Source organism: Malus sylvestris, chromosome 1 (genome assembly GCF_916048215.2).
Source record: "Malus sylvestris chromosome 1, drMalSylv7.2, whole genome shotgun sequence".
Lineage (NCBI taxonomy): Eukaryota > Viridiplantae > Streptophyta > Magnoliopsida > Rosales > Rosaceae > Malus > Malus sylvestris.
In genome coordinates, this window is record NC_062260.1 from 1,400,766 (window position 1) to 1,424,733 (window position 23,968).

The 23,968-nt window shown below is 36.9% G+C and overlaps 2 protein-coding genes across 24 annotated transcripts; one reads left to right on the top strand and one right to left on the bottom strand.

Moving 5' to 3' along the window:
- Positions 1-1,878: 1,878 nt before the first annotated feature.
- On the bottom strand, positions 1,879-23,724 carry LOC126617622 (uncharacterized). Of its 22 annotated transcripts, none has more exons than XR_007621478.1 (8): positions 23,004-23,724; positions 22,740-22,816; positions 22,574-22,639; positions 21,689-21,772; positions 21,368-21,517; positions 19,896-19,973; positions 8,743-11,112; positions 1,879-7,671 (listed from the first exon to the last, which is right to left on the bottom strand). XR_007621478.1 is itself a non-coding variant. In XM_050285653.1 (8 exons), exon 8 carries the CDS (start codon positions 19,398-19,400, stop codon positions 18,564-18,566), a length of 837 nt encoding a protein of 278 aa, XP_050141610.1. In that variant the 5' UTR covers positions 19,401-19,416; positions 19,896-19,973; positions 20,351-20,417; positions 21,433-21,517; positions 21,689-21,772; positions 22,574-22,639; positions 22,740-22,816; positions 23,004-23,339; the 3' UTR covers positions 17,906-18,563. The 22 variants fall into 22 exon arrangements, 11 of the variants coding, with proteins under 11 accessions (XP_050141676.1, XP_050141610.1, XP_050141629.1 ...); XM_050285653.1 differs by lacking the exons at positions 1,879-7,671; positions 8,743-11,112 and adding exons at positions 17,906-19,416; positions 20,351-20,417 and having other exon boundaries at positions 21,433-21,517; positions 23,004-23,339; XM_050285672.1 differs by lacking the exons at positions 1,879-7,671; positions 8,743-11,112 and adding exons at positions 17,906-19,416; positions 20,351-20,417 and having other exon boundaries at positions 19,896-19,993; positions 21,433-21,517; positions 23,004-23,339.
- Positions 12,953-17,991, top strand: LOC126617601 (probable LRR receptor-like serine/threonine-protein kinase At1g56140). 2 transcript variants are annotated; one of them, XM_050285624.1, is made up of 18 exons: positions 12,953-13,105; positions 13,185-13,256; positions 13,347-13,418; positions 13,505-13,576; positions 13,690-13,761; positions 13,855-13,929; positions 14,114-14,179; positions 14,318-14,380; positions 14,570-14,614; positions 14,721-14,779; positions 15,020-15,408; positions 15,555-15,750; positions 15,866-16,006; positions 16,126-16,244; positions 16,388-16,598; positions 16,710-16,941; positions 17,088-17,238; positions 17,329-17,991. In XM_050285624.1, exons 1-18 carry the CDS (start codon positions 12,969-12,971, stop codon positions 17,755-17,757), a joined length of 2,601 nt encoding a protein of 866 aa, XP_050141581.1. In that variant the 5' UTR covers positions 12,953-12,968; the 3' UTR covers positions 17,758-17,991. The 2 variants fall into 2 exon arrangements, with proteins under 2 accessions (XP_050141581.1, XP_050141586.1); XM_050285629.1 differs by lacking the exon at positions 13,505-13,576.
- Positions 23,725-23,968: the final 244 nt, after the last annotated feature.

The window sequence follows — 23,968 nt, forward strand, 5'->3', positions numbered from 1 at the left end:
TTGAATTTTCGGATTTTCTGGTAAAGCCACATAAAAACACATCAAAACTTTCTAAAAACACTTAAAAACGATGAAAAACAACCTTTGAAATGTTAGGTGATAAAATCCTACGAATTTGACACAAAAACACTTTGTTTACCCCCCCACACTTAAACCAAACATTGTCCTCAATGTTTCAAACATAGACTCACACAAAAACAAGCAAATACACAACTAGCAAACAAGACAAATATGGCAAAGTAAAAGCAATAAAGAGTAGGGTGTAGAAACGCAATTTGGAGTAATTTTGAGCAGTTTTGGGCCAAGAATGGATAGCACATGCATGGAGCAAGGTGGATGGACATTTTTGAAGTTCAAGAGGCTAGGAATGTGCTGAAGAGATGGAGAAATTAATTCAAGACTTGGAAGATAAGGAATCAGCTAAAAGGAAGGAACATTATCCAAACCTTATCTTATCCAACATTATCCAAACAAACCTTATCTTATATTATCCTAACCTTATCCTAATCCTATTCTACCTAAATTCCAACTGCAAGGGGGAATTATTTTCAGATTAGGATACCTAAAAATCTGGTTCTAGAAGATTTGTGCCGAACCACCCTATCCCTTTCCCCTTAGGAATCTGCCATGCCAAATCCTTCTTCTCTACAACCTTTGTGCCATGCCCTAGCCCTATATATACACCAATGCCGCACCATTCAGAGCACAACATACACAAGAGAGAAATTCAGAGATAAAAATACAATTGTGTCGCAACTTTGCAAGGAGAAAGGAGAGGAGACCCTTGGAGCCGTGCCTGCCATTCAAGACCTTTGGATTGTTGGAGCATTTCTAGGTGTATTCTATCTTTTATTTTCAATGTTTAATTTCAATTGTCTTTGTTTAATGGCGAACATGTGGAACTAAATTCATTTTAGCTAAAGGAGAATTAAAAGCCATGAACATATGTGTGATATGAATTGATTACATCCAGTTATGATTTCATGAATCGTGAATGCAATTTACTTATCTGTTTGATTGATAACTTGTTCTTGTGTGTTGATTAAGGGTGCACACTTAGTTTGCATGCAGGGATTTGATGCTAAAATATAAGGGAATTTCACCTAATAGTTCTGAACTTATATTTACAAGTAGTAGAGGTAGCTAGTCAAGATTGTGTTAAGTCCTAGCAGGAGTATCATGCAGTTCATAGTTATGAATGCCTTGTCAATGCTTATGATTTTCATAGAACTTAATGATTTTTTATATGTATCTCTATTATGCAGTTCATGTAGGGAACTTGGTAAGAATAATTTGGTTGCATCGCTGAGTCCAATTCAATGAACTTAGGAAAATCTGAAAGTTAATTTGTGCTTTTCATGATTAATTTGGGGCATTGTCATTCATGGTTCATAGGAAGAATAACTGGAAATCGATTTGTATGCATATGTGTCATGTGTGGACAAGGACCCTCTAGCTAGCCTTTCACCCCTAAAAACATCCAACTTCGTATTACCTTTAGTTTGTTTTTGCAAGTACTTAGGTTTACTTTAAATTCGTCAAAACAAGCCCCATTTAGTATTATGAGTCTTTTTAGTTTAATTTTCGTCCAAATCACCCTCTAGTTCTTGTTTTGAGTCAATTTAACTTAGTTTTGTGTTATTTGAGTCAGTTTAGCTTGTTTTGAGTTGTTTGAGTCTAGTTTTCAGTTTTTAAGTTTAATTTGTGTTGATTAGCATCCCTAACTAATCCCCGGCCTAGAACGATCCCTACTTACACATACTACAACTATCTTAATAGGGTTTAATTTGTGTGTTAGTTTTTACCACATCAATATTCTAGCATCAAATCCCTGCATGCAAACTAAGTATGCATCCTTAATAAACTTACAAGAATAAGTTCTCTATAAAACAGATAAGTAAATCGCATTCATGTTTTATGAAATAATAATTAGATGTAATCAATTCATATAAAACGTATGGTCATGGCTTCAAATTCACCTCTAGCTAAAAAGAAATTTAGTTACACATGTTCATCATAATTGAAAAGCAAACTAAAATACACATTGAAACTAAGCAAGGACAAAAAGAACTCTGAAATCTCCAATGGTTGAATGACAAGATGCGGCACAATCATTTTCCTTTGGCTCTTGCAGGTTGCGGCACCAATTTGGAATAGAACGTGCGACACCAAGTTTTCTCCCCTAATTGCTGCGGCAGAAATACATATATATAGGGTAGGGTTCGGCATAAACCAAGGAGAAAAAGGATTAGGGTGTTTGAATGGATTATGACTCCTAGAATCAGATGGGAAGTATTTAGAATAGGATAAGGACTCCTTTTGCAACTGGAGATAATATGAGATAATGTTGGATAAAGTAGGATAATGTTTGGATAAGGTAAATTGGATAAGATAAGATAAGTATGGATAAGGTAAGATAAGATTATGTCTTTCCTTGTCTTCTAAGCTTCCAAATTTGATTCCTCCAGATTTTAGCACATATTTAGCACATGTAAAACACCAAAAACGTCCAGCCCCCTACTCCACACGCATGCTATCCAATCCAAGTCCAAAACTGCTCCAAATTGCTCCATTTTGCCATTTATTGTCATCTTTACCAATTGGACCTACAATAATACGAAAATAATTTAAATTACGATAATAAATGGAAATGAACTAACTAAATGCAAAGAAATAAGATAACAAAGTCGCATAAATATGCTCCTATCAAATCCCCCCATAGTTAGCTTTTGCTAGTCCCTGAGCGAAACAAAGAAAACAAAACAAAACCTAAACCTTCCAACAATCGCCTCAGGGATTTCCAATGAAACATGACATGTTAAAAATCACTACTCACATAGATTTTAGCCATCCTTACTCTTAAGCTTATACTTAACCACAATAACCACTCACCAGCTCGCATTTAATCAATTAAAACAACATTTGAAAATAGTAACATTCCTTAGAGATTTCACGCAATTCCTCACCGGATATACTCTCTATTTCCACACAGATTTTCTAACTACACTCCCTATACTAGTATATGTGAGAAGATTGATGTAAACATGTAGACTAGCACTCACATATGTTATAACAAAGAAGGCACTTTCTGAATTCTATTAATACAAACATGTATATGATCTCATGAACGGAATGCCATTACTTAGAAGCGAGAACCAGGGATTCCATATGCTCGTACCAATTTCAAACTCCACATATTGAATAACATAACAATCAAGATAAAAGTCTAAGGGTTGTAATGGGGCTAAGGTATTGGCTAACAAAGAGAGGTTAAGGATCAACAAATGTTCTTAAAGTGATAGTATGCAAAGTATGAAATCAACACTTAGAATTCAACTTTTGATTGCAGCACCCAACTTTAAACACAAAGGGGAGATTCGTACAACTTTAGGGTCAGATTCATATTTTTGGACCCTTCTTCAACAACCAACACTTATGCACTCATTCTCACTTCTTTTCAACCTCTTTTTTTTTCTTTTCTCAACTTTTTTCTTCTTCTTTCTTTTCTGTTTCTTTTTCAACGTTTTTCTCTTTTTTTTTCTTTTTTGTTTTGAAACATAAAACATAAGCACTACTTCACCGGATTCAAAAGAACAAATCCTTCCCCCACACTTATTTTTCTGCAAATCATAGATCAAAAGGAATTCTCAATAAGTCATGCTTCACTATTCTTTAAGAACAAGGGTATGGATATTCCTATACTAGGCTAGGTAGGGATAATGCAAGCTAACAAAGAAAATAGGCTAAATAAGGCTCAACGGGGTTAAACCTACAATATGTATGCAAGGGATAAGGCTTTTTGGCTCTAGTGGTAACTAAACAACTTCATCTTGTTATTTGTTATGCAATCAATTTTATGCTTTGAATGAAACGGGCATGAGTTCTAGTATTTGGAAATAAAATGATGAAAAAGCATTCGAAGTAGCAACCAAGCAAAGAAATAATGAGATCATGCAACAACTTTAGAAAACAAGAATATCACATATTATTATCTCTACAAAACAAGGAATAGGCTCAAGTCTCACAAGGTTGTTAGCGTTAGTTTTAGTTTCTTCCTTCAAGCATGTTACAAAAACTGATTTTTTTTCTCTTTGTGATTACATGTGAATTCGTAAATGACAACTACAACTAAGTATTAACCAAAGAGCATATCAATCTTCCACCCATGTTTGTAACTTTCTTTAACAGTCATGCAATTAAAAACCAAATCCTCATCATTGTGTTGGAAGGTACCCTAAGACACAAACAAGCAACAAAAACGACATATTTTTTTGGTATTTTCTCAAAAAATTTCGATTTTTTTTTTCAAAAATTTTTTATATGACACATAAGAAAACATTTTAAAATAGTGAATAACAACGTTAGTAGTGATAGCTGGTGAAATTCGCAGAGAAATCATGGAAAGCAATTTGTTTACCCCCACACACTTAAACCAAACATTGTCCTCAATGTCTCAAAAATAAACTTAAACAAGAAAGCAACAAAAGATAACTAGCAAAAAAGACAATCATAGCAAAGTAAAAACAATAAAGAGAAGGGTAAAAGAGAGCAAATCTGGTTGTAGGAGTCGTAAATTCCATTGTCTCTTTATTTGAACACATGGGTTGCCTCCCAAGAAGCGCTTGCTTTAACGTCTTCCAGCCGGATGATACCTCCATTTAAGCTTCACTAGAACCAATGGCATGGAGAGGTACATCCTTCACGACATGCTCCTCAAAACTTCCATGCATTGGATCTATGAACGGAAGGCGATAGTGATCCTTCCTGATTGTGGCGTTGAGCTTTCTAAAGTCAATGTAAACTCTCCCACCAACTTGGATTCGATTGGGCACCTGAACCAAAGAAGGTAACAACCTATTAGTTGAAATGGGAATTGGAATTGGAATAGGTGGCTCACCGATGTACTGCAATGAAGACTCAAAAGTAGCAACACTGTCAACAATTTCAGAGATGGTGCTCTCAGCCTTGGGTTTTTTAAGGGCAGTGGCTTGTTCCGTGTGATCCACTCCAATTCCCTTTTCAATGGTGGTTTTAAATACATCCTTCTTGATAGGTGTTGAATGTTCCTGCCCTATATTTTTAATCACATTAATGGCAAAACAAGAACTAACATCATTAGGATACTTAATAGATTCAAAAACATTAAAATTAATCACATTGCCATCAAACTCCATAGTTAACGCTCCCTTGGACACATCAATCTTGGTTTACGCTGTTTTCATGAAAGGTCTTCCAAGTAAGATTGGCAATGATATAGAGTGGGCTGAATCCTCCATCTTAAGCATATAAAAATCTGCGGGAAAAATCAAATGGCCTACCTCCACCAAAGCATCTTCCAAAACTCCTTTCGGATATGCATTAGATCAATCAACCAATTGAATAATGACACCATCATTTTAAGCTCTCCTAGATTAATAGATGCATAAACGGAATATGGCATGACATTAATGGAAGCACCTAAATCTAGCATAGCATGTTCAAACCTTGTATTACCAATAACACAAGGGATAGTGAAACTACCTAGATCTTTGCAGTTAGGTGGCAGCTTTTTTTGCAAAACTACAAAGACATTTTCACTTACATGTACCACCTCCTTCTCCGGAATCCGTTTCTTTGTTGTGCAAAGCTTCTTCAAAAACTTAGCATACTTCGGAACTTGCTTTATTGCATCAAGAAGCGAGATATTGACTTGTACCTTCCTGAAGGTTTCTAAGATGTCTTTTTCATTCTTTTCTTTTTTAGATTGCATAAACCTATGAGGGAAAGGCACATTTGGTGGAATAGGGCTAGAACGAATTGAATTCGAGCCAACATTACCTAAATTGGGTGGCATATGAGCCTTAGATGGTTATGGCAAGGATTGCTCTTCCATTGCCTTGGCCTTGTCCACCTCTTCTTCTTCGAGCAGCAGCTGTTCGTCCTCTTTTTGGCTATGTTTGGACATTTTTGGATTGGTTCCAATTTCTTTTCCACTTCTCAAAGTGATGGCCTTGGCAGTTTCAAAACCTCCATTTGGATTGACAATGGTTGAACTAGGTAGTTTGCCTTGTTCTCTAAATTGTCTAATGAATTATGCCATCTGCCCAAATTGCTTCTTCATTTCGCCCATCTCTTTGGCTTGATTTTGTAAACCCTGAGTCAAAGAAGAGTACTTGAAGAATTTTATCATTATCCATTGACGAACCTGGGTTTGCTTGGGAAGATTGTTGTGAAGGCTGTGGTGGTGCATATAGCCTTTGATAAAGCCCCTGAGGTGGCTGTCTATATCCGCCTTGTTGTTGAGGTTCCCTCCACTTCATATTTGGATGATTTCTCCAACCTTGATTGTAGGTGTTGGAAAATGGGTCATACCTTGGTTGATTTTGGCCTTGATAACCTACGACATTGGCACTTTCCCATCCTCCATTCTCTATCAATTGAGGACATTGATCAGTGAGATGTCCTTGCATAGAGCACAAACCACAAGTAGCTATACCTTGCACCTTGGATCCTTCAACAACCTGTGAAATAAGAGTAGAGACGTTAGCCATTTGAGATTGAAGTTCTGAAATTGCACTTACCTCATTAACTTGACTTTGCCATGTATGATCTCTTCCTCCAACTCCTTCGTATTGTTATGCATTCAAGGCTCGACTCGTAAATAATATCTTCGTAGCAATTGGTGTTTTGTCAACCAAAGCACCTCCTGCTGAAGCATCAAGCATTTGTCTTTCAAGTGGAAGTAGTATTTCATAGAAATATTGAATTAAAAGCTCTTCTTTCATTTGATGTTGCGGACAAGGTGCAACTAAAGTCTTAAAATGCACATAACATGATGGAAAGGATTCTCCTAGGCCTTGTTGAAATCCACTAATTCTCTTCCTCAAAAGAATGACTCTTCAAGTGCGGAAGAATTTCTCTAAGAATGCTTTCCTCATGCTTTCCCAAGAAGTGACGGTTCCAGGTGCTAATTCAAAGAGCCAATCTTTAGCCTTTTCCGTAAGAGAGAATGGAAAGGCTTTCATCTTCAGAATATTCCCATCCACATTAATTGGTGTCATACTCGAGCACTGATGCGAAAATTATCTTAACACACAAATTTAACCATCTTTTGACAATTGTAGTACAAGTATAAGTAGGGATCCTTCTGGACCAGGGATTAGGAGGGCTTGCTAATAACCTCTAAACTGACTCAAAAACATAAAACTAAACTTAAAAACACTTAACAAGACTCACAAGACTCAAAGCAAACTTAAAATACTCAAAACGGCTCAAAACAACCAAATAAACTTTAATTAGACACTAGGAATGACTTTGGATGAAAATTGACTTTTACTTGAATCAAAATACTTAAAAACACAAACTAAAACAGATTTGAAACACTTTGAAACAAGAAACTAAAAGGGGGGTTTTGATTTGGATGAAGTTGAAACAAACAAACAAGTATGAAAAACCAGACAAATTGTAAAACAAATTTGAGAAATAAGATGATGGATGGGATAGCTAGAGGCTTTTTTTTTTTCCACACATAACATGTATGCAAATAGCTTGATTTCCAGTTACTACTTCATTGAATTATGAACGACAATGCTCCAAATTAACCGTGACATCACTAGTTAACTCTCAGATTTTCCTTGTTTTATTGGATTGGATGACATCATTCGACAACCCAAAACATTCTTCAAAAGTTCCCTACATGACATCATAATAGAGATACAATCAAAGATCATTACGTTTAATGAAAATCATAAGCATTGACAAAGCACTTGCAACTATGACATCATGTCGCTTATGCTAGGAATTGAACATAACGCGATCGTTTATAAACGACCTTCACTACATGTGAATATAAGTTTGTAACGATTATGTGAAACTTCCTTATATTCTAGCAACGGATTTATGCATGCCAATGAAGTGTCGACCCTTAATTAACAAATACAAATAAGTTATCAATCAAATAGTTAAGCCAATTGCATTCACGATTCAAGAGTTCATAACTGGAATTTATCAAATTATATTGCACACATAATCATGGCTTTGAAATCACCCCTAGCCAAGAGGGGTTTAGCCACTCATATTTACAAAAAAATGAAAGGAAATGAATTTAAACATTAGAAACAAAAGAAAGAAAACACATAAACACTCCAACGATCCAAGTTGGACAGCAAGCACTTCCAAGCACTTTCCTTCCATTCCTTTGCTACGGCACAAGGTGTTGGTGAGTGTTTGAAGGTTTGTTTGTATGGAGGAATGGATATAAAGATGAATGGATGTGTTTGGATGAAGGTTGTATTGAAATGGGGATGAATGATCAAGCCAAAACTAAACTATATGGCTGCCACACACACTTCTTTTTATAGAGGAAGTGCACGACAATGGAGGGAATTTGGTGGTGTTTGCAATGATTCAAGGGTAAAAATGAAGTAATGATGCAAAGCATAGGGGGTAAAATAGAGTGGTGTTGCAGCAATGAGTGCATTGAGTGGTGTTTGAAATGATTCAAAGGTGAAAGTGAAGTCATGATGCAAAGCATGAGGGGGGTAAAATGGAGTGGTGTTGCTGAAGGGAAATAATGAGATTTATGTGGGATTTCTAGTGACTAGCATACATATACAATTCAAAATTTATATACATTTGCAACGGAAGCATGTTATCACATAATATCAAAGCTATAGTCATGCAAATCCCCTTCAAGAAGCATAGGTTCATATATGATGTATCTAAGAAAATATTGAAGAACAAAGTGAGGGTATAGTTTTATACCTCTTGATCTAGACTTGAGACCAAGGATGGACCACCTCCAAGCTCTTTGTTCTTGGAACTCCTTGAGTCTAGCCTCCCTTCTAGCTTCCTCCACCTTGAAAGATTTAGAGCTCCTTTCTCCTTTAGTCTCCAAAGTAGGAGACCTCTAAAGATCTACACCCACTAATGTAGTGAGATGGATAATGGAATAACCAAAGTGAGAGAAGATGATTAGCTAAATCCCCTTTGGTGGCCGGCTTTGTGTGAGTGTAGAGAGAGATAGATGTTTTCTTCTTTTGTGAAAAGAACACACAAAACCCTAATGAAACTATTTCACTAAACTTCCTTTATAAATGTCTAAGAAGTGAGTCAACAACTTGACTCTCTCTCTCTCTCCAATGGCCGGCCCCTTTTGTGTTGTTTGGGCTTTGGGCTTTTATCATTTCAAGTCATCCTATACTTAAATAAAAGCCCAATGGGTTTAGGCTTAATGGGCCCAAATGAACCCGAACTTTTCTTTAAGTCCAAAACGATCTTTCATCACTTCTATGATTTCTTTAGACTTTCTAATTAATCATAACACTTAATTAATCCAATTAATTTATTCCTTCATCCTTTAGTTGTCTCACTACAAGAGTGTTTCGGTTTACAACCATTTTAGGTTCTAATTAGCAAGGCAGTGAGGTGATTGGCACCAATCCAATTGATTTGTATTAATCCAATCACTTAGTGAATTAAAACTTACTTTCAATTCTCCTTCTTCTTTGATGACTACTTATTTAATCATCTAGAAGAACCCACAAGCCATGAGTGACATCTAACCATATATCATGGCTACCCAAGCTAATGTAGAATTTGTTCGGAGAACCTATTCAGTTGGAATTACAATGTAATTCGATCCTTCTCTAATACAATACTCACAATCATATTACTAGGGTATGGATATTTAATGTCAAACCCCTAATGTGATTATATCAAGTTTTATGATTCTATTGAGTCGTATAGGAACGCTTTCCATCATTACGCTCGATACTTCGGCCGAAGATTCCTAAATCATATCGTAGAGTATTCATCCTCTCATAACGAGGATTAGAGATCCCTTGTTGATCATTCACATGCCTCTGAGAATAAATCACTGACCCCAACAATGCATAGAACACATCCAAGATGAGATGTGGTCACGTCTCATTATCAAATGATCAGCAACATATCTCCAAGACAACTATGATGTCTCAGGTCAAAGGATTACTTACATTATTCCAACCAGTAGAGTTACTTGCTTGACATGTGAGTAGACCTCCATGCAAGTACTCTCGTTTGATTGTGTTCAGTGAACTCATTCCCATAATGAGCACCTACATACTTATCTTAGTGTCACTACATGAATGGCATGAGACTTTCCATCCTTCCCATGGGAAGGGGACATAGTATGTACTGGTCTATGTATTGTCAGTGTCCCTCCGACAATCCTATGACCAGGAACTCTTTTGGACATCATGGTTATGAGAAGAAGGTCTTTGTAGTCTAACATCATTAGATTACTTCTTCCATCGATCCAGTGTCCATGGATTCACCTTTTAGGACCTATATCGATTATTGAGATAGTCCTAATGAGTGACTTTGCCTTTTTGATGTATTAGAGTTTTTCCATACATATAGACATTGTCCTGAAAGGTTTCTTCCAAAGATTGACTTTCAGGGCATATCTCCAACAGTTGCAGCTAGGGAACATGAATGATTGTGAACATGGTAGAGAAAGGAAAGGGAGGTGGAATGGTGCAGAAATGAGTCAAAGGTGCAACAAGACTCATGATGCATGGCATGGGATTCCAAATGTGGTGGATGGTGCATCAATGAGTGCATGTAGTGGAGGTAAAAGTTGTATGAAATCTGATAGGTGAAGGGGACAAGAAATGTGCAGCAATTGAGTGCAATGATTCAATGTTTTGATGCATGAAATCATAAATAGTGAAGGAGACAAGGGTGGTTATGCATGGCATGGTTGGAAAGGTGAGTAAGTGGTGAAGCAATGAGTGCAATGAGGTGAAAGGATATTGTGCACATGGTAGACAAAGGAAATGAGGTGGAATGATGCAACAAATGAGTCAATGGAGGGAACATGGATGATGATGCACAACATAGGAATCCAAAGGGAGTGCAATGGTGATGCACGACAATGATGGAAAGGTGAATGGTGGAGTGACACCCCTTTATGGCTGAGCTCTTTGTCCTTTTTACACTAATTCTTCTTTCTCTTTAACACATTCCTAGCCTCTTTAGTCTTCAATTTCGTCCATCCACCTTGCTCCATGCATGTGCTATCCATTCCAAGCCCAAAACTGCTCCAAAATGCACCAAAATGCACGTTATTGCTTTATAAGGCCTATGGACCTACAAACACACGAAAATAGCTTAAAATACATAATTAACTAAGAAATAACAACATAAATGCATGAGAACAAGCTAACTCAGTCGCATAAATATGCTCCTATCAAATTCCCCTACACTTAGCTTTTGCTAGTCCTCGAGCAAAACAAAACAAACGAAACAAACAAAACACAACCTAGACCTTCCAACATTTGCCTCAGGGATTTTTAATGAAATATGACATGTTAAAAATCATCATTCCCACAGATTTTGGTCATCTTTACACTTTAGCACATACTTAATCACAATCACCCCTTACTAGTTCACAATTAACCAATTAAAATGATGTTTTGAATGTAGTAACATGCCTTAGAGAATTTGCTCAATTCCTTACAAGATACTCTCTATTTTCACTCACATTTTTTGACTACACACCCTACACTAGTATATGTGAGAAGATTGATGTAAACACGAAAGACTAGGACTCACATATGTTATAACAAAGAAAGCAATTTTCTGGAGTTATTAAGCAAGTTTAGATATGACCTCATGATTGGAATGCTACTACTTAGATGCAAGAACCAGTGACACCATATGCTCATACCAATTTCGAACTCCACAAATTGAAATACACAACACTCAAGATTGAAGTCAAGGGTTGTAACAGGGCTTGGGGGTAATGGCTAATAAAGAAAGGATAGGAATAACAAACGTTCTTAAAGCGATAGCAAGCAAAGCAATGAAATAGACAATTGGAACTCACTTTAGAATGTAGAATCAACTTTTAAATACAAAGGGAAGATTCATGCAACACTTAGGGCCGAATTCAATGTTTTGGACCCTTTTTTAACAAACAACACTTTAGAGCTCTTTTTCATACTCTTTTCAATTCTCACTTCCCCCACACTTGCTTTATGCAATACATTGATAAAAAAATGAGTTCATTTTAAGTCATGCTTTACTATGCTTCAAGAATAAGGGTATGGATGGTCCTAAAACTAGGCTTGGTAGTGATAGTGTGGATTAACAAAGAACATAGGCTTAACCAGGCTCAACGGGGTTAAACTTAAACACATAATGAAATAGGGGCATGGCAATTTGGCTTTGGTGGTCACTACACAACTTCATCTTGAAAATGTGTTATGCAAATCAATAGCATGTGTTTGTACCATACTTGACCAATCCTGAAATACTGAACACCGGTCAACGTTATACCGTCAAGGACCCAGAAGAGTTTCGCTCCAACCAGGAGGCCAATCACAGCGCGACACGTGTCGACATCAAAAGCCAATCAAAGCGCGACACGTGTCAACATCAGAAGCCAATCACAACATGACACGTGTCAATGTCAGAATGAAACTAGAAACTCTCTTCTATAAATAGAGATCATTCTCTAACAATATTTCCTAATGTCATTTGTACTGAATCATTCACTTGTACTCACTAAAGGAGAGCTTGAACCTATGTACTTGTGTAAACCCTTCACAATTAATGAGAACTCCTTTACTCCGTGGATGTAGCCAATCTGGGTGAACCACGTACATCTTGTGTTTGCTTCCCTATCCCTATCCATTTACATACTTATCCACACTAGTGACATAAGCAATCTAGCGAAGGTCACAAACTTAACATTTTTTGTTGTACCAAAGTCCCCACTTATTTTGTGCATCAACATTTGGCGTTGTCTGTGGGAACGACACTTATTCCCACTCTCTTCAGCTTTGTCAAGCTGGTTTCCACCATTCGTACACTCTATTTTGACCAGGTATCCCTCTCTAACATGGGGAGCGAAGGAAGCCACAGCACACAGAATAACACCCCTCTTGTACGTAGTGCTTCGTTAAATCATCAAATTTGAATTACATGTTAATTCCTTACGGATGAGCAAAAATTGCACTTTATTGTATGAAATGGGTATTAATCAGTTGCCTTATGATTTTCACAGTTTCATGGACAGCTGTGGACTCGGTGGTGAAATTCCTTCAACATTTGCCAAGCTCACCAACATGCGAGCCTTGTAAGAACGGCTCTTAAATCATATTTTGAGATTGCTTTTCTTGGATGAGCTTAGTATAATTCAACTTTTTTAATTTTAGCTGGGCATCGGACAGTCCTTTCTCAGGAAAGATACCTGATTTCATAGGGAGTTGGACAAACCTCACTTATTTGTAAGTAGAGAAACCTTTTATCTTTTGCAGTTTATGAAAGCAGACCTGAGATGGATAATTTGTTCACAAGCTTCTTATATGTTTCTGTAGGCAATTTCAAGGGAACTCTTTCGAAGGCCCAATACCAACCAGCTTTTCTCAACTGACCTCATTGTACTATCTGTAAGTACAAATGTTTCATAAATTGTAATTCTCTCTCTCTTTCTCCGAAGACGGGATTTCAGTTTATTTTGCATATAATGATGTAGGTATATCAGTGATATACACAATGGGAGCTCTTCTCTTGATTTCATAAAAAATCTGAAAAGCTTGATTGATTTGTAAGTGAAGATTCTCATCGATCCAGATACTTTCATCTAACTTCTTTTTCCTTTTGAAATTTGATATCTTACTCCATCTACTTTTTATCAAATTTTATGATTTTGGAATACAGAAAACTACGAAACGCATTAATCACTGGTACCATCCCATCTGATATTGGAGAATATCAAAGTCTACAGACACTGTACGTACCAACAAATATAAGCTTGAGTCCCAACGAGACCAATAGTTTTCTTTCATTCTGATTGCTCCTCTCAACTTATCGTTGGTGTTGCAGGGATCTGAGTTTCAACAATTTGGCAGGCCAACTCCCAAGTTCTTTGTTCAACAATCTGAGTTATCTTGATTCCTTGTAATCCCCGTCCTTAATATTATCTTTTGCTTGCCTTATCATACATAAGTTATCAAATCTTTAACATTCCCTACTTTGATTGAAGATCTGGACTAATCCTTCTAGATTTTGTGCACATCTGACCTTTTGTTTGTTCATCTCTTTTTCTTTTCTGGGTGCCTTCTACTATAATCGAAATGGCTAGGTTTCTTGGAAACAATAGTTTGTCCGGACCTCTTCCGAGCCAAAAGAGCGATCAACTTCAGACTATGTAAGTCCTCGTTTCTTAAAGTAGTCATATAGAATGCACAGTGCATGTATGTGCTTGTGTATAATCGTAAGCATTCTAATCCTATCTTACACAAGTTCTTAATAATTGTGTCTTTTGATTCTATTTTGTTATTTGCAGAGATTTGTCTTACAATTTTTTATCAGGAAGCTTTCCGCAGTGGGTGACCACAAGGTTGCAACTGTACGTGTCCTTTTATCTTTCACCTTCATTTTACAGTTTAAATCACCAGAATATGTTTGGACAAAAAATTATCGTTGAGATTCGTTTTCACAGTGCTACTTGCCTACTAAGTTTTGATCTTGTACATGGAAATTTCATTTGATAAAGATATAGTTCTTCATATGTTGATTGATTAATGATTTTATGCAGGAACTTAGTGGTCAACAACTTCACATTTGACAGTTCAAACATAACGTGAGTTGAAGTTTCTCTAACTAGTTTTTAGACAAGCAATACTATCACTACTCGTCCACTACATGATTCTATTTGGATAACTAATAATTGTTCTCTGTGTTTGCAGTCTTCCTGGATTGAATTGCCTCCAGAGAAATTTTCCATGCAATCGAAATACCCCACGATGTAATCTGCTCTTATGTCACCCATCATTTACTATTTTAACGCAACGTCATGTTAAAGGAAAAGGCATTGCTTCTCTAGTTATGTATACATATGGGTATAGATTGCAAGCATGTTTTTATAAGTTCAGTAATACGCATAACTGGTTAGAAATTTGTGACTGAATAACATTTGTATGAGTCTTCAATTTGACGTTTCATCGCTAATCATGGCTAGCTTCTGGTATTACATGAAACTTTACAGATGCAAGCTTCTCAATCAAGTGTGGTGGAAAACAATTGACGGGAGGTGATGGCATATTGTATGAGACTGACGACTCACCTCTTGGCCAAGCAGCATTCTATGTAACAAGTACAGAGAAATGGGCTGTCAGCAATGCCGGTTTGGTTAATGACACACGGAAGAACCCATTGTTTCTGGTAGATACCACTGCAGTAGTCACCGGAACAGATGTGACCCCATACCTTTTCTCGACTTCAAGAGTGTCCCAAGGATCACTGAGATATTATGGCATGGGCCTTGAGAATGGGCCATACACTGTAACATTGCACTTTGCAGAGACGGTTTATGAAAGTCGCACTTCGCAAACTTGGAAAAGTCTAGGACAGCGTGTATTTGATATCTATATTCAGGTAAGACTGCTTATAGAATAAAAATTCTAACTTATTTGAAGTAAACACCTCATTGGACAGGTTTTCGATGTTTTAAGCTACATTAACTAAAGACAGTGATTTAAAGGAGACTAGAATTATCACCTACCTCTTCATTTGGTTGCTAGGGTACCCGCATGACGAAGGACTTTGACATATCGAAGGAGGCAGGTGGTGTTAACCGAGCAGTTGTGAGAAAATTTAATGTTAGCGTGTCAGAGAATTATCTTGAAATTCATCTGTTCTGGGCTGGTAAGGGGACTTGTTGCATACCCGATTATGGTGATTACGGCCCACTAATAGCGGCTGTCCATGCTGCTTCAGGTATAGTATGTGTTGACTTATAGAGATTTCCTATAAGTGGTTTAAATGTATTTTTCTGCTGTTAATTAACACTGAAGAATTCGTCTATTTTATCACTCACATTTTACCCCAACAGTTTTCTGGCTTCCACCAACTAAGAAGAGCAGGACTGAATTGACAGTTGGTATTGCAGTTCCTGTTGGAGTTGTGAGCCTGCTATTAATATTTGCGATTCTATATATGAGGAGGAAAACATCAGAAAAAGAGGACGACGAAGGTAAACGACCATATTATTAGTGGTATCCAATTCAGGTTTCTCTGCTCTGACATTAACACACACAAGTAATAATGCTTTTACGAAAGTAAAACTATTGTCACTATTTCGTGAATGTGCAGATATTCTAGGATTAGACCCTCGACTAAATACTTTCAGTTATGCTGAGTTGAGAGCTGCAGCCGAAGATTTTAATCCTTCAAATAAGTTAGGAGAGGGAGGATATGGCCCTGTTTATAAGGTGAAATCCGTATTACATCAGTATCATGTACTTGAAGTAATGACAAGAGAAAGGGGGAGAGAGCGAGTGAGCGAGAGAAGAAAATAAAGCTTCTTTTTTCTTTCTTTTCATGGCACTAAATTGTGTTTCTGGGTACATTGTAGGGTACACTTTCTGATGGGAGAGTAGTGGCTTTGAAGCAACTTTCAGTAGCATCTCACCAAGGGAAGAGTCAATTTGTATTTGAAATTGCTACCATATATGCTGTGCAACATCAGAATCTAGTGAAATTGTATGGATGCTGCATCGAAGGCAACCACCGCATTTTGGTTTATGAGTATCTTGAAAACAAGAGCCTTGATCAGGCACTTTTTGGTACAAACCTATCTACTTTTAGGTTGCATGGAAACAACATTGTCTGCAGTTTCAAGCACTCTAAAATTGTTCAGAAATGTTTTTGATTGGATGTGTTCACTAATATTTCAGGAACAAGTAACTTGCACCTTGACTGGCGTACTCGATTCAATATATTGTTGGGAACAGCAAGAGGACTTGCTTACCTTCATGAGGAGTCAAGGCCAAGGATTGTACATCGAGATGTCAAAGCGAGTAATATTTTGCTCGATGCAGAACTCTCCCCAAAAATATCAGATTTTGGACTAGCAAAGCTTTATGATGACGAGAAAACCCACATCAGCACCAAGGTTGCAGGGACAATGTAAGCCATCCTTTATTGTTTTTCCAGAGGATACATACATTATGGCCACACACATTTACACTTGCATGAAATTTTAACACATGTTAATAATGCCTCTAATGATCTCAAGCAACATTGTGCAACCATTTGATTATCTTGCATTGCAGAGGCTATTTGGCACCGGAGTATGCATTGTTTGGACATTTGACAGAGAAGGCCGATGTGTTTGGTTTTGGAGTCGTCGTTTTGGAGATCCTCAGCGGGAGACCAAACTCTTACAATAACTTGAATCCAGAAAAGATTTATCTTCTTGAATGGGTAGGAATTGCATTCGCCTAGCTTCATTTAGGCATTGTTGTGAAAAAATTTATTTATACTTTCCCTTGATCGTGGCATAATGTTTTTCAGGTATGGACTCTACATGAAAACGACCAAACTCTGGGGCTGGTGGATCCGAGATTGACAGAGTTTGATGAAACTAAAGCAACTAGATTGATAAAAACAGCTCTCATGTGCACGCAGGGATCACCGATGGCGAGGCCATCTATGTCACGCGTGGTTGCAATGCTCTCTGGAGACATGGACATAGGCATGGTCATGTCGAAGCCAAGCTATTTGACATATTATAATTTTAAAGACGTAACAACATTTTCAACAGGAATATTATTGGCGGAGGATGATACCCCATCAACTGCATCCAAGGATAGTAATGTTCCCCTCAACAGTCAGCCGAGAGGCAGCAATGCAAGTGGAGCTAACACTCCCTGGATTGACCCTGCGCCTTCCGTAAACGTGACTCAATCACTGCTCGCTGGCATTAGAAGAGAAGGAAGGTGATAAATATCAGGAAATGATTTCCGCTTGCTCCTTTATCCCTTTGTGCACCCTTGTACTTGTTTTGGACCCTTTCCTTTTCTATAATACACATTTTAATAATTAATTGTAATTGTACTTTAGCTTTGGCTTTTGGTAGTGGGCAGGGGACTGGCATGCCAGATTTGAATGTATCTTAGCAGATGGATGTATATTCTACTTATTCATACAAAATGACGATCTTATTTGGCAAGGCAAGCACCTTCTTGACCATCTTATCTGGCTTCAAATTCGCATTCATTGCCTCTTCTAGAATCACATCGAACACCTTCCCGAAATCAGTCGTCCAATCCTGGCTTTTGATCAAAGTCTGCATATATTCGGCCCTCGAATTAAGATCATCGCCTTGTATCGAATGCAGCTGAGGGTTTTTGCATTAGGTGACCACTTTTCCCTTCCTTGGCTCGTCACTCAATTGAGGCAACAAAAGCCCCAAAGCCAAACCCGCCGACAAGGTGTTGTCAACATCACACAGCTAACCAATTCTTCAACTTCACCTGCTTTGAGTAGACCTCCACCATTTTCTTCCACTTAACATCAGCCTCTTGCTCGAGCTCAGGATGCTTGATATAACTTAATATGTCATGCGAAAGCAGCGCAGCATAGCCAGGATCAATCTCATTGGCTGCAACCAGTTGCTCTTGCTTGTACTCCACTCTATAACCCCACCGGTTGGCAGGTTCCCAGCCCTCTGGCGCCATAGTTTTTCTCAAGGGCGACAAAACCTCCTGCCTTAGTCGGTCAATACAACAAACACTACCATCCCCTTCTCAAAGGCATGATTCTGGCGAGAAAACCTTCCTTGCAATGTTTTCGAACAACATATGATGATCAGCGATGGTAGGCAAAGAAGTAGCCGTTTGGGTAATCTCCAAGCAGTAATCATCATGATGGTCATGGTTATGGTCCTTGTGATGATGAAATTTTTCAATATCAGACTTGAGGCACTGGGCAAAAATATCCGAAACACAGTTGTGCAAGAAGCGGTAATTAGTGTCGCGCTCGTATCTCTGAGCCGCCTTGTTGGCTGTGTGGATCGCCTTCCTCCTCAACAACAATTCGCTTGCCCTTGACTTGGCGTCCTTTTCCTTGACCTTCACCATTCTGTTTGAATCTGCCTCCTCCCTTGTCCTCCCAATAAATTTCAAGTGAGCTTCGCCCCATAGAACCTGCGAGAGAATGCAGGGAAGGTCTAGGATACGTCCGAAGGAGCCGGAAATTGGCACGAGATTGTAGGCAAGGGTTTTTGGGTGGTTCTGGTGGAGCCAAATCGTTACCGTGAAGAAAGCTTCGTCTTGGTTGCGTTTTCCACCGTCGCCGCGTCTGTCTATGAAGTTGCAGATGAGTTTAAGGCTGGTTAGAGTATTGTGCGACCAAGCCGAATGAAGCACTTGGTTCATCAGAGTTTCCTGGAATTCCACGGGCGACATGGCGTCTTGTCCCTTGGCGTAGTGGAAGTACAGATCAACGCAAAGGTTGTTGATGTTGTGGAAGCCTAATTGGAGTTGTTTGAATTTGAATTGCTCGGGCAAAGGCGGAGCAATTCTTGTGAATTGTGGCCAAACAGCCTTGTTTCGGCATGCTTCCAGAATCGATATCACTAGCATGAATGCCCGCGCTTTACTGCGGGTTTTCAAACCATGAATAATATTCATAGAAAAATTAACTGAAAATACTACAGGAATACAATTACATTCTTAAATATAGCAATTCAAACAACACACGTTGTACATGAGTAACGCTCACAAAACCACACATTTACACAATTATCTCCAAATGAAAGAAAAAGCAAGAGGTAGGTGAATTGATCCATAAAATAAGCAGTTCAATTTACATTGCTACTCTCTTGTAACTTATTAGAGCTTCTTTGCAGATCAATCATAGTGATTTCTTCATTGCTTTCACCAGATATTTCTATAGTTCTACTCTAGTAGTCCAGTTGACAGAACAAATAGCAAGTGCAATTTTATTCACTGCTTTGAATGTGTTGTAAAGATAATACCACCAAATAAGGGTGGCAATTGATTCTTGTAATAACATACTATAAAAGTAAAGGTATGGATAAAATAGAAAATGCGTCCTTTGAAAGATATAGAACAAACCTGAAATTCAACGAATTGTTCTTTTACAAAGCGCAACACCAAACTTGATTTCCCAGCTCCAACATCCCCAAGAAGCACCTGAAGAACATCAAACATCACTATGGTGATCACGACATGCATTACCCAAAGAAAAATAATTTAAGAAAAAATAAACCTATTCATCACATAATGCTAAAATACATATGACTACATATCCATAATTCCTATGTTTACGGAACATCTTTCGATAAATCACAACCTTCATTTTAAAATGGACTTTTGTATTTGTATTTTGCTTGTGAGTATGGTCTTGGTTAAAATTTAGCATTCTAGCATTTATTTATATGATATCATATAGCAAGAAAGCTATGAGACCTGACTCGTATATTGTATTCTCGTAGACCCTCAAAATACCAGAGCTAGACCGAGATAAACAACACGAAAGAGTAAAACTTCTGCTTTACATGTACACTGACATTTGCATGTGCAGAGCTCTCTTTCCTCCTTTCCTTTCTTTTCTTCCTCACCTTTCGGTTCTTTCTCCTTAATATAAGGAGATTGTTGTTTTGTTGTTAGTGGTTGCCATCATCATCACATTCAAATCAACTTTAGTTAATATAATTAACTTTAATAATTGTAAGAGGAAGTAATGATTATGTCCAACATTTGTAGGCTATATCTACAAAAAAGTACTAAAAAAGTTTAAACACAAAACCCCCAAAATTATAAAATCAAAATATAATGTACTACCCCTTTTCTCCCGTTTTTCTCTCACCCTCCATTTCTGCAAATCACCTACCTCCCTCTCTCCCTATATACTCCCTACCTCTCTCATAATGTCAAAACTCTCAAACCCAATTCAGTGCCTCATTACCTAGTTTTTTTTTGTACATCTTTTTCAACTAAACCCTAAACCCTAAACAATCTACTGCTGCAAGCAACATAACGTCCACTTTGCAGATTTTTGTGGAACCACTTTGCAGGTTTTGTTGAACCACTTTGCAGGTTTTGTGGAACCACTTTAAAAATTCAAATCTTTAAACACCTGATGATCAGATTTACTGGAAATTCAAAACTTCAATAGGTATCCCTCCTTACCACAGATATGTAGTTTTAAAAATAAAACCAAAATGATTAATTCCAATTAACATATACTTGAAAACTACCATAGTAATATTGATTACTTAAACTACTTTTTAAATATACCCAGCAAGGTAACTTTTGGGTTTGACAAAAATTTTAAACCTACAAATGGATATATCAAAATCAATTTGTAAGTATGATAAAAGTCCCTATGACAGTATCAAAGCAACTATAATCACAAAGAGGTTGAGAGATTACTTTCTGATTATCAAAACCATTACTGGATTTATGCAGACACAAAATCTCACAATATTATTACCACGACCTTATGCATAGTAGGAACAACACTATAATCATCTGCCTACCAGAAATTAACTCTTCTACAACAGCAAGTTTAACAACCAACCAACCTTTGAACAAAGAACACACGGACAGAAAGAAGCAGGATACATAAGGGGCAAAACAATTTTCTTACTTCTACATCAAAGCAAAAGAACAACCATTATATAGGTATGCCATTATCATCTGGGGAACAAATCCAATTGGCAGCTTTTACGTACCTACAATTATAAGCAAAGTTTGGAATTCACAAAAAATAATGGGCAAATACTAAGGCTGCCATTTGAAAAAGCTAAACAACAACAAACTTTGACAAATTAACTACAACTAAATTCAGATGACATTCGATATATGAAGACAATCTGAGAAATCAAAGGCTCTAAAATCAATACCATATTTCATGTGCCTTTTATTGATAGTGAACCCAGCAGTAGAACCAGGATAAAAAATTGATTTAGAACCTTGCTATCTTTGTCCTTGTAAATATGATATTTTGGCATCGGCAATATATGACAACAAAAAAAACAAATATATCAGAACTCGAAGAAAATATAGAACGAAAATAAAAAAGCAAACTATGAACGTTTAGAAGCTAATTTCATTAGCAATTAAAGCAACCAAGCTCTCTCAACATCAAGATTCAGGGAACCCAGAAATTTGATGAAAATTTTTCTAATCGCTCAATTGGATTAGACAAAATCATGAATTTTTTTCTAAAGCCCAATTATATTAAATCACAAATTTGAAGCAGATTTTGAAGACTGAAAATTTTGACTAAAAATTAATGAACTAATTTTTCTTAATCAATAATAGCATACATATTTTCAAATTATCAATCAATAATTCACATATCGTTAAGGGTAAACAAATATATGAAGACTGAAAATTTACTCACACATCTAATATATCCTTGCATTTCTATTTGAATTCAGAGTGTGGAAATCACATCAACAAATCAAAGCCCTAAATTTTTATCATCATGAACAGGAAAAATCTGTAAAATCTAAAAATTTTGACTAAAAATGCTAACTTAGGAATATGAGGAAATTTGCAAATTAGCTAAACAATGCTATTATTTATCCAATCAAAGGCAAATTGGAATGGTGCAGAACTAACACTACAAAATTCGTTAAACTAAACAATGGGTAGAATGTTTATAAGATTTATATTTTATACAAAAGTTAATCTTCTAAAAAAGCAAAAAACACAAATTTTTTGTTAAGCAATCGCATGGATTATATATGCCAAAGATTAGGTGATGGTAGGCGTCAGATTACCTCTTTCGCCGAAGATGCGAAACCCCTCATTGCCGACGTGGCGGGGCGGATCCTCTGCCCCAAAGTCTGAACCAACACAAAGATTAGGCAATAAATCACATAATAATAAATTAATCAAGTGTTTTATATAATGAAAGTTCATAAATTGCAGAAGTAGAGTGTGTACCATAGCTGATGAGCTTCCAGCTCCCACTTTTTGCCTTAAAATTCCCAACATCTTTGATTCTTTCACACAAAATCACACTGAACGCAAACAAAAATCAGAAACAAAATACGATCTAAGAACTGAAAATTTCAGTGAAAGCACTGACAGAGAGATGAGGAGGAATGAATAACAAAGGATATACTGGAAATATGAAAAAAAAAAAATCAGATCAAAATTCGGACAGAAATAAACAATACGAATTAGGGATTTGGGAGGGGGACGAACCTGTTTGGCGGATTGGAGCGGGGATCGGATCGACGATGCGAGGTGTAAAAAATGAACGTTGAGGGAGCGGAGCAGCAGCAGCCAACACTTTCATGCAGACCTTACTTGGAAAACCCAGATTAAACCAACCTTGAAGTTTCAAGGTTTTTACCCCGGAATCCAGGCAAAACCCAGATCAGACTCTAAATGGGTTTATCAAAAATAATAATTTAATCAGAAAGGCTTATTCTTGGAAAACCCAGATCAGATTGTAAATTGTGGTTGCAATAATACAATAACACTCAAAATGATGTAGTGGGTGTACGGAATAGGTGAATGTGACCAGCCTACCCATGTGTCTAATGGATTAAAATAATAAAATGGTATGTGATGTGATATGCTTTAGGTCCACATAATAATAAAATATTAAACAATGAGCTGTAAAGGGAAGATACAGATGCTCGTATTTTCTTCATGAATTTTTCCAGACAGTGAGATAGTGGGTATATATTACACTCTGTATTTATACCCTGCCATGAATGATTAAAGTTTCACTCTAAACGTTTAAATAACGAATGTAGTCGTCAGGAATTATTAAAGATATGGTAATTACCCTTCTAAGGTGAAATCAAGCCCAAATCTGATGGGTTTCTTGTAAATAAGGTGAAATCAAGGCCAATCCGTCCCATACCCTATGGACAAAATTATCCTTCTAAGTTCTAATAAGGGAAAATTAGAATCTCCTGCACTTTTTTAATACTTTTTAGATTAAACATTGGTTCTATTTTGAAATTTGATTAGGATGCCTAAACAATAATCATGTCAGCATTTTTATATTTATTTAGATTACATGTAATTATTGTGTTTTTTTTAATTTAAAATGTTAATTATTAAATTCCATATATATCCTTTTAGGTTGATATATTTATGTACTTGGCCTTTTTTTTGAAGCCAGTTTCTTCTCCCACGTTAGAATTCTGTGATTC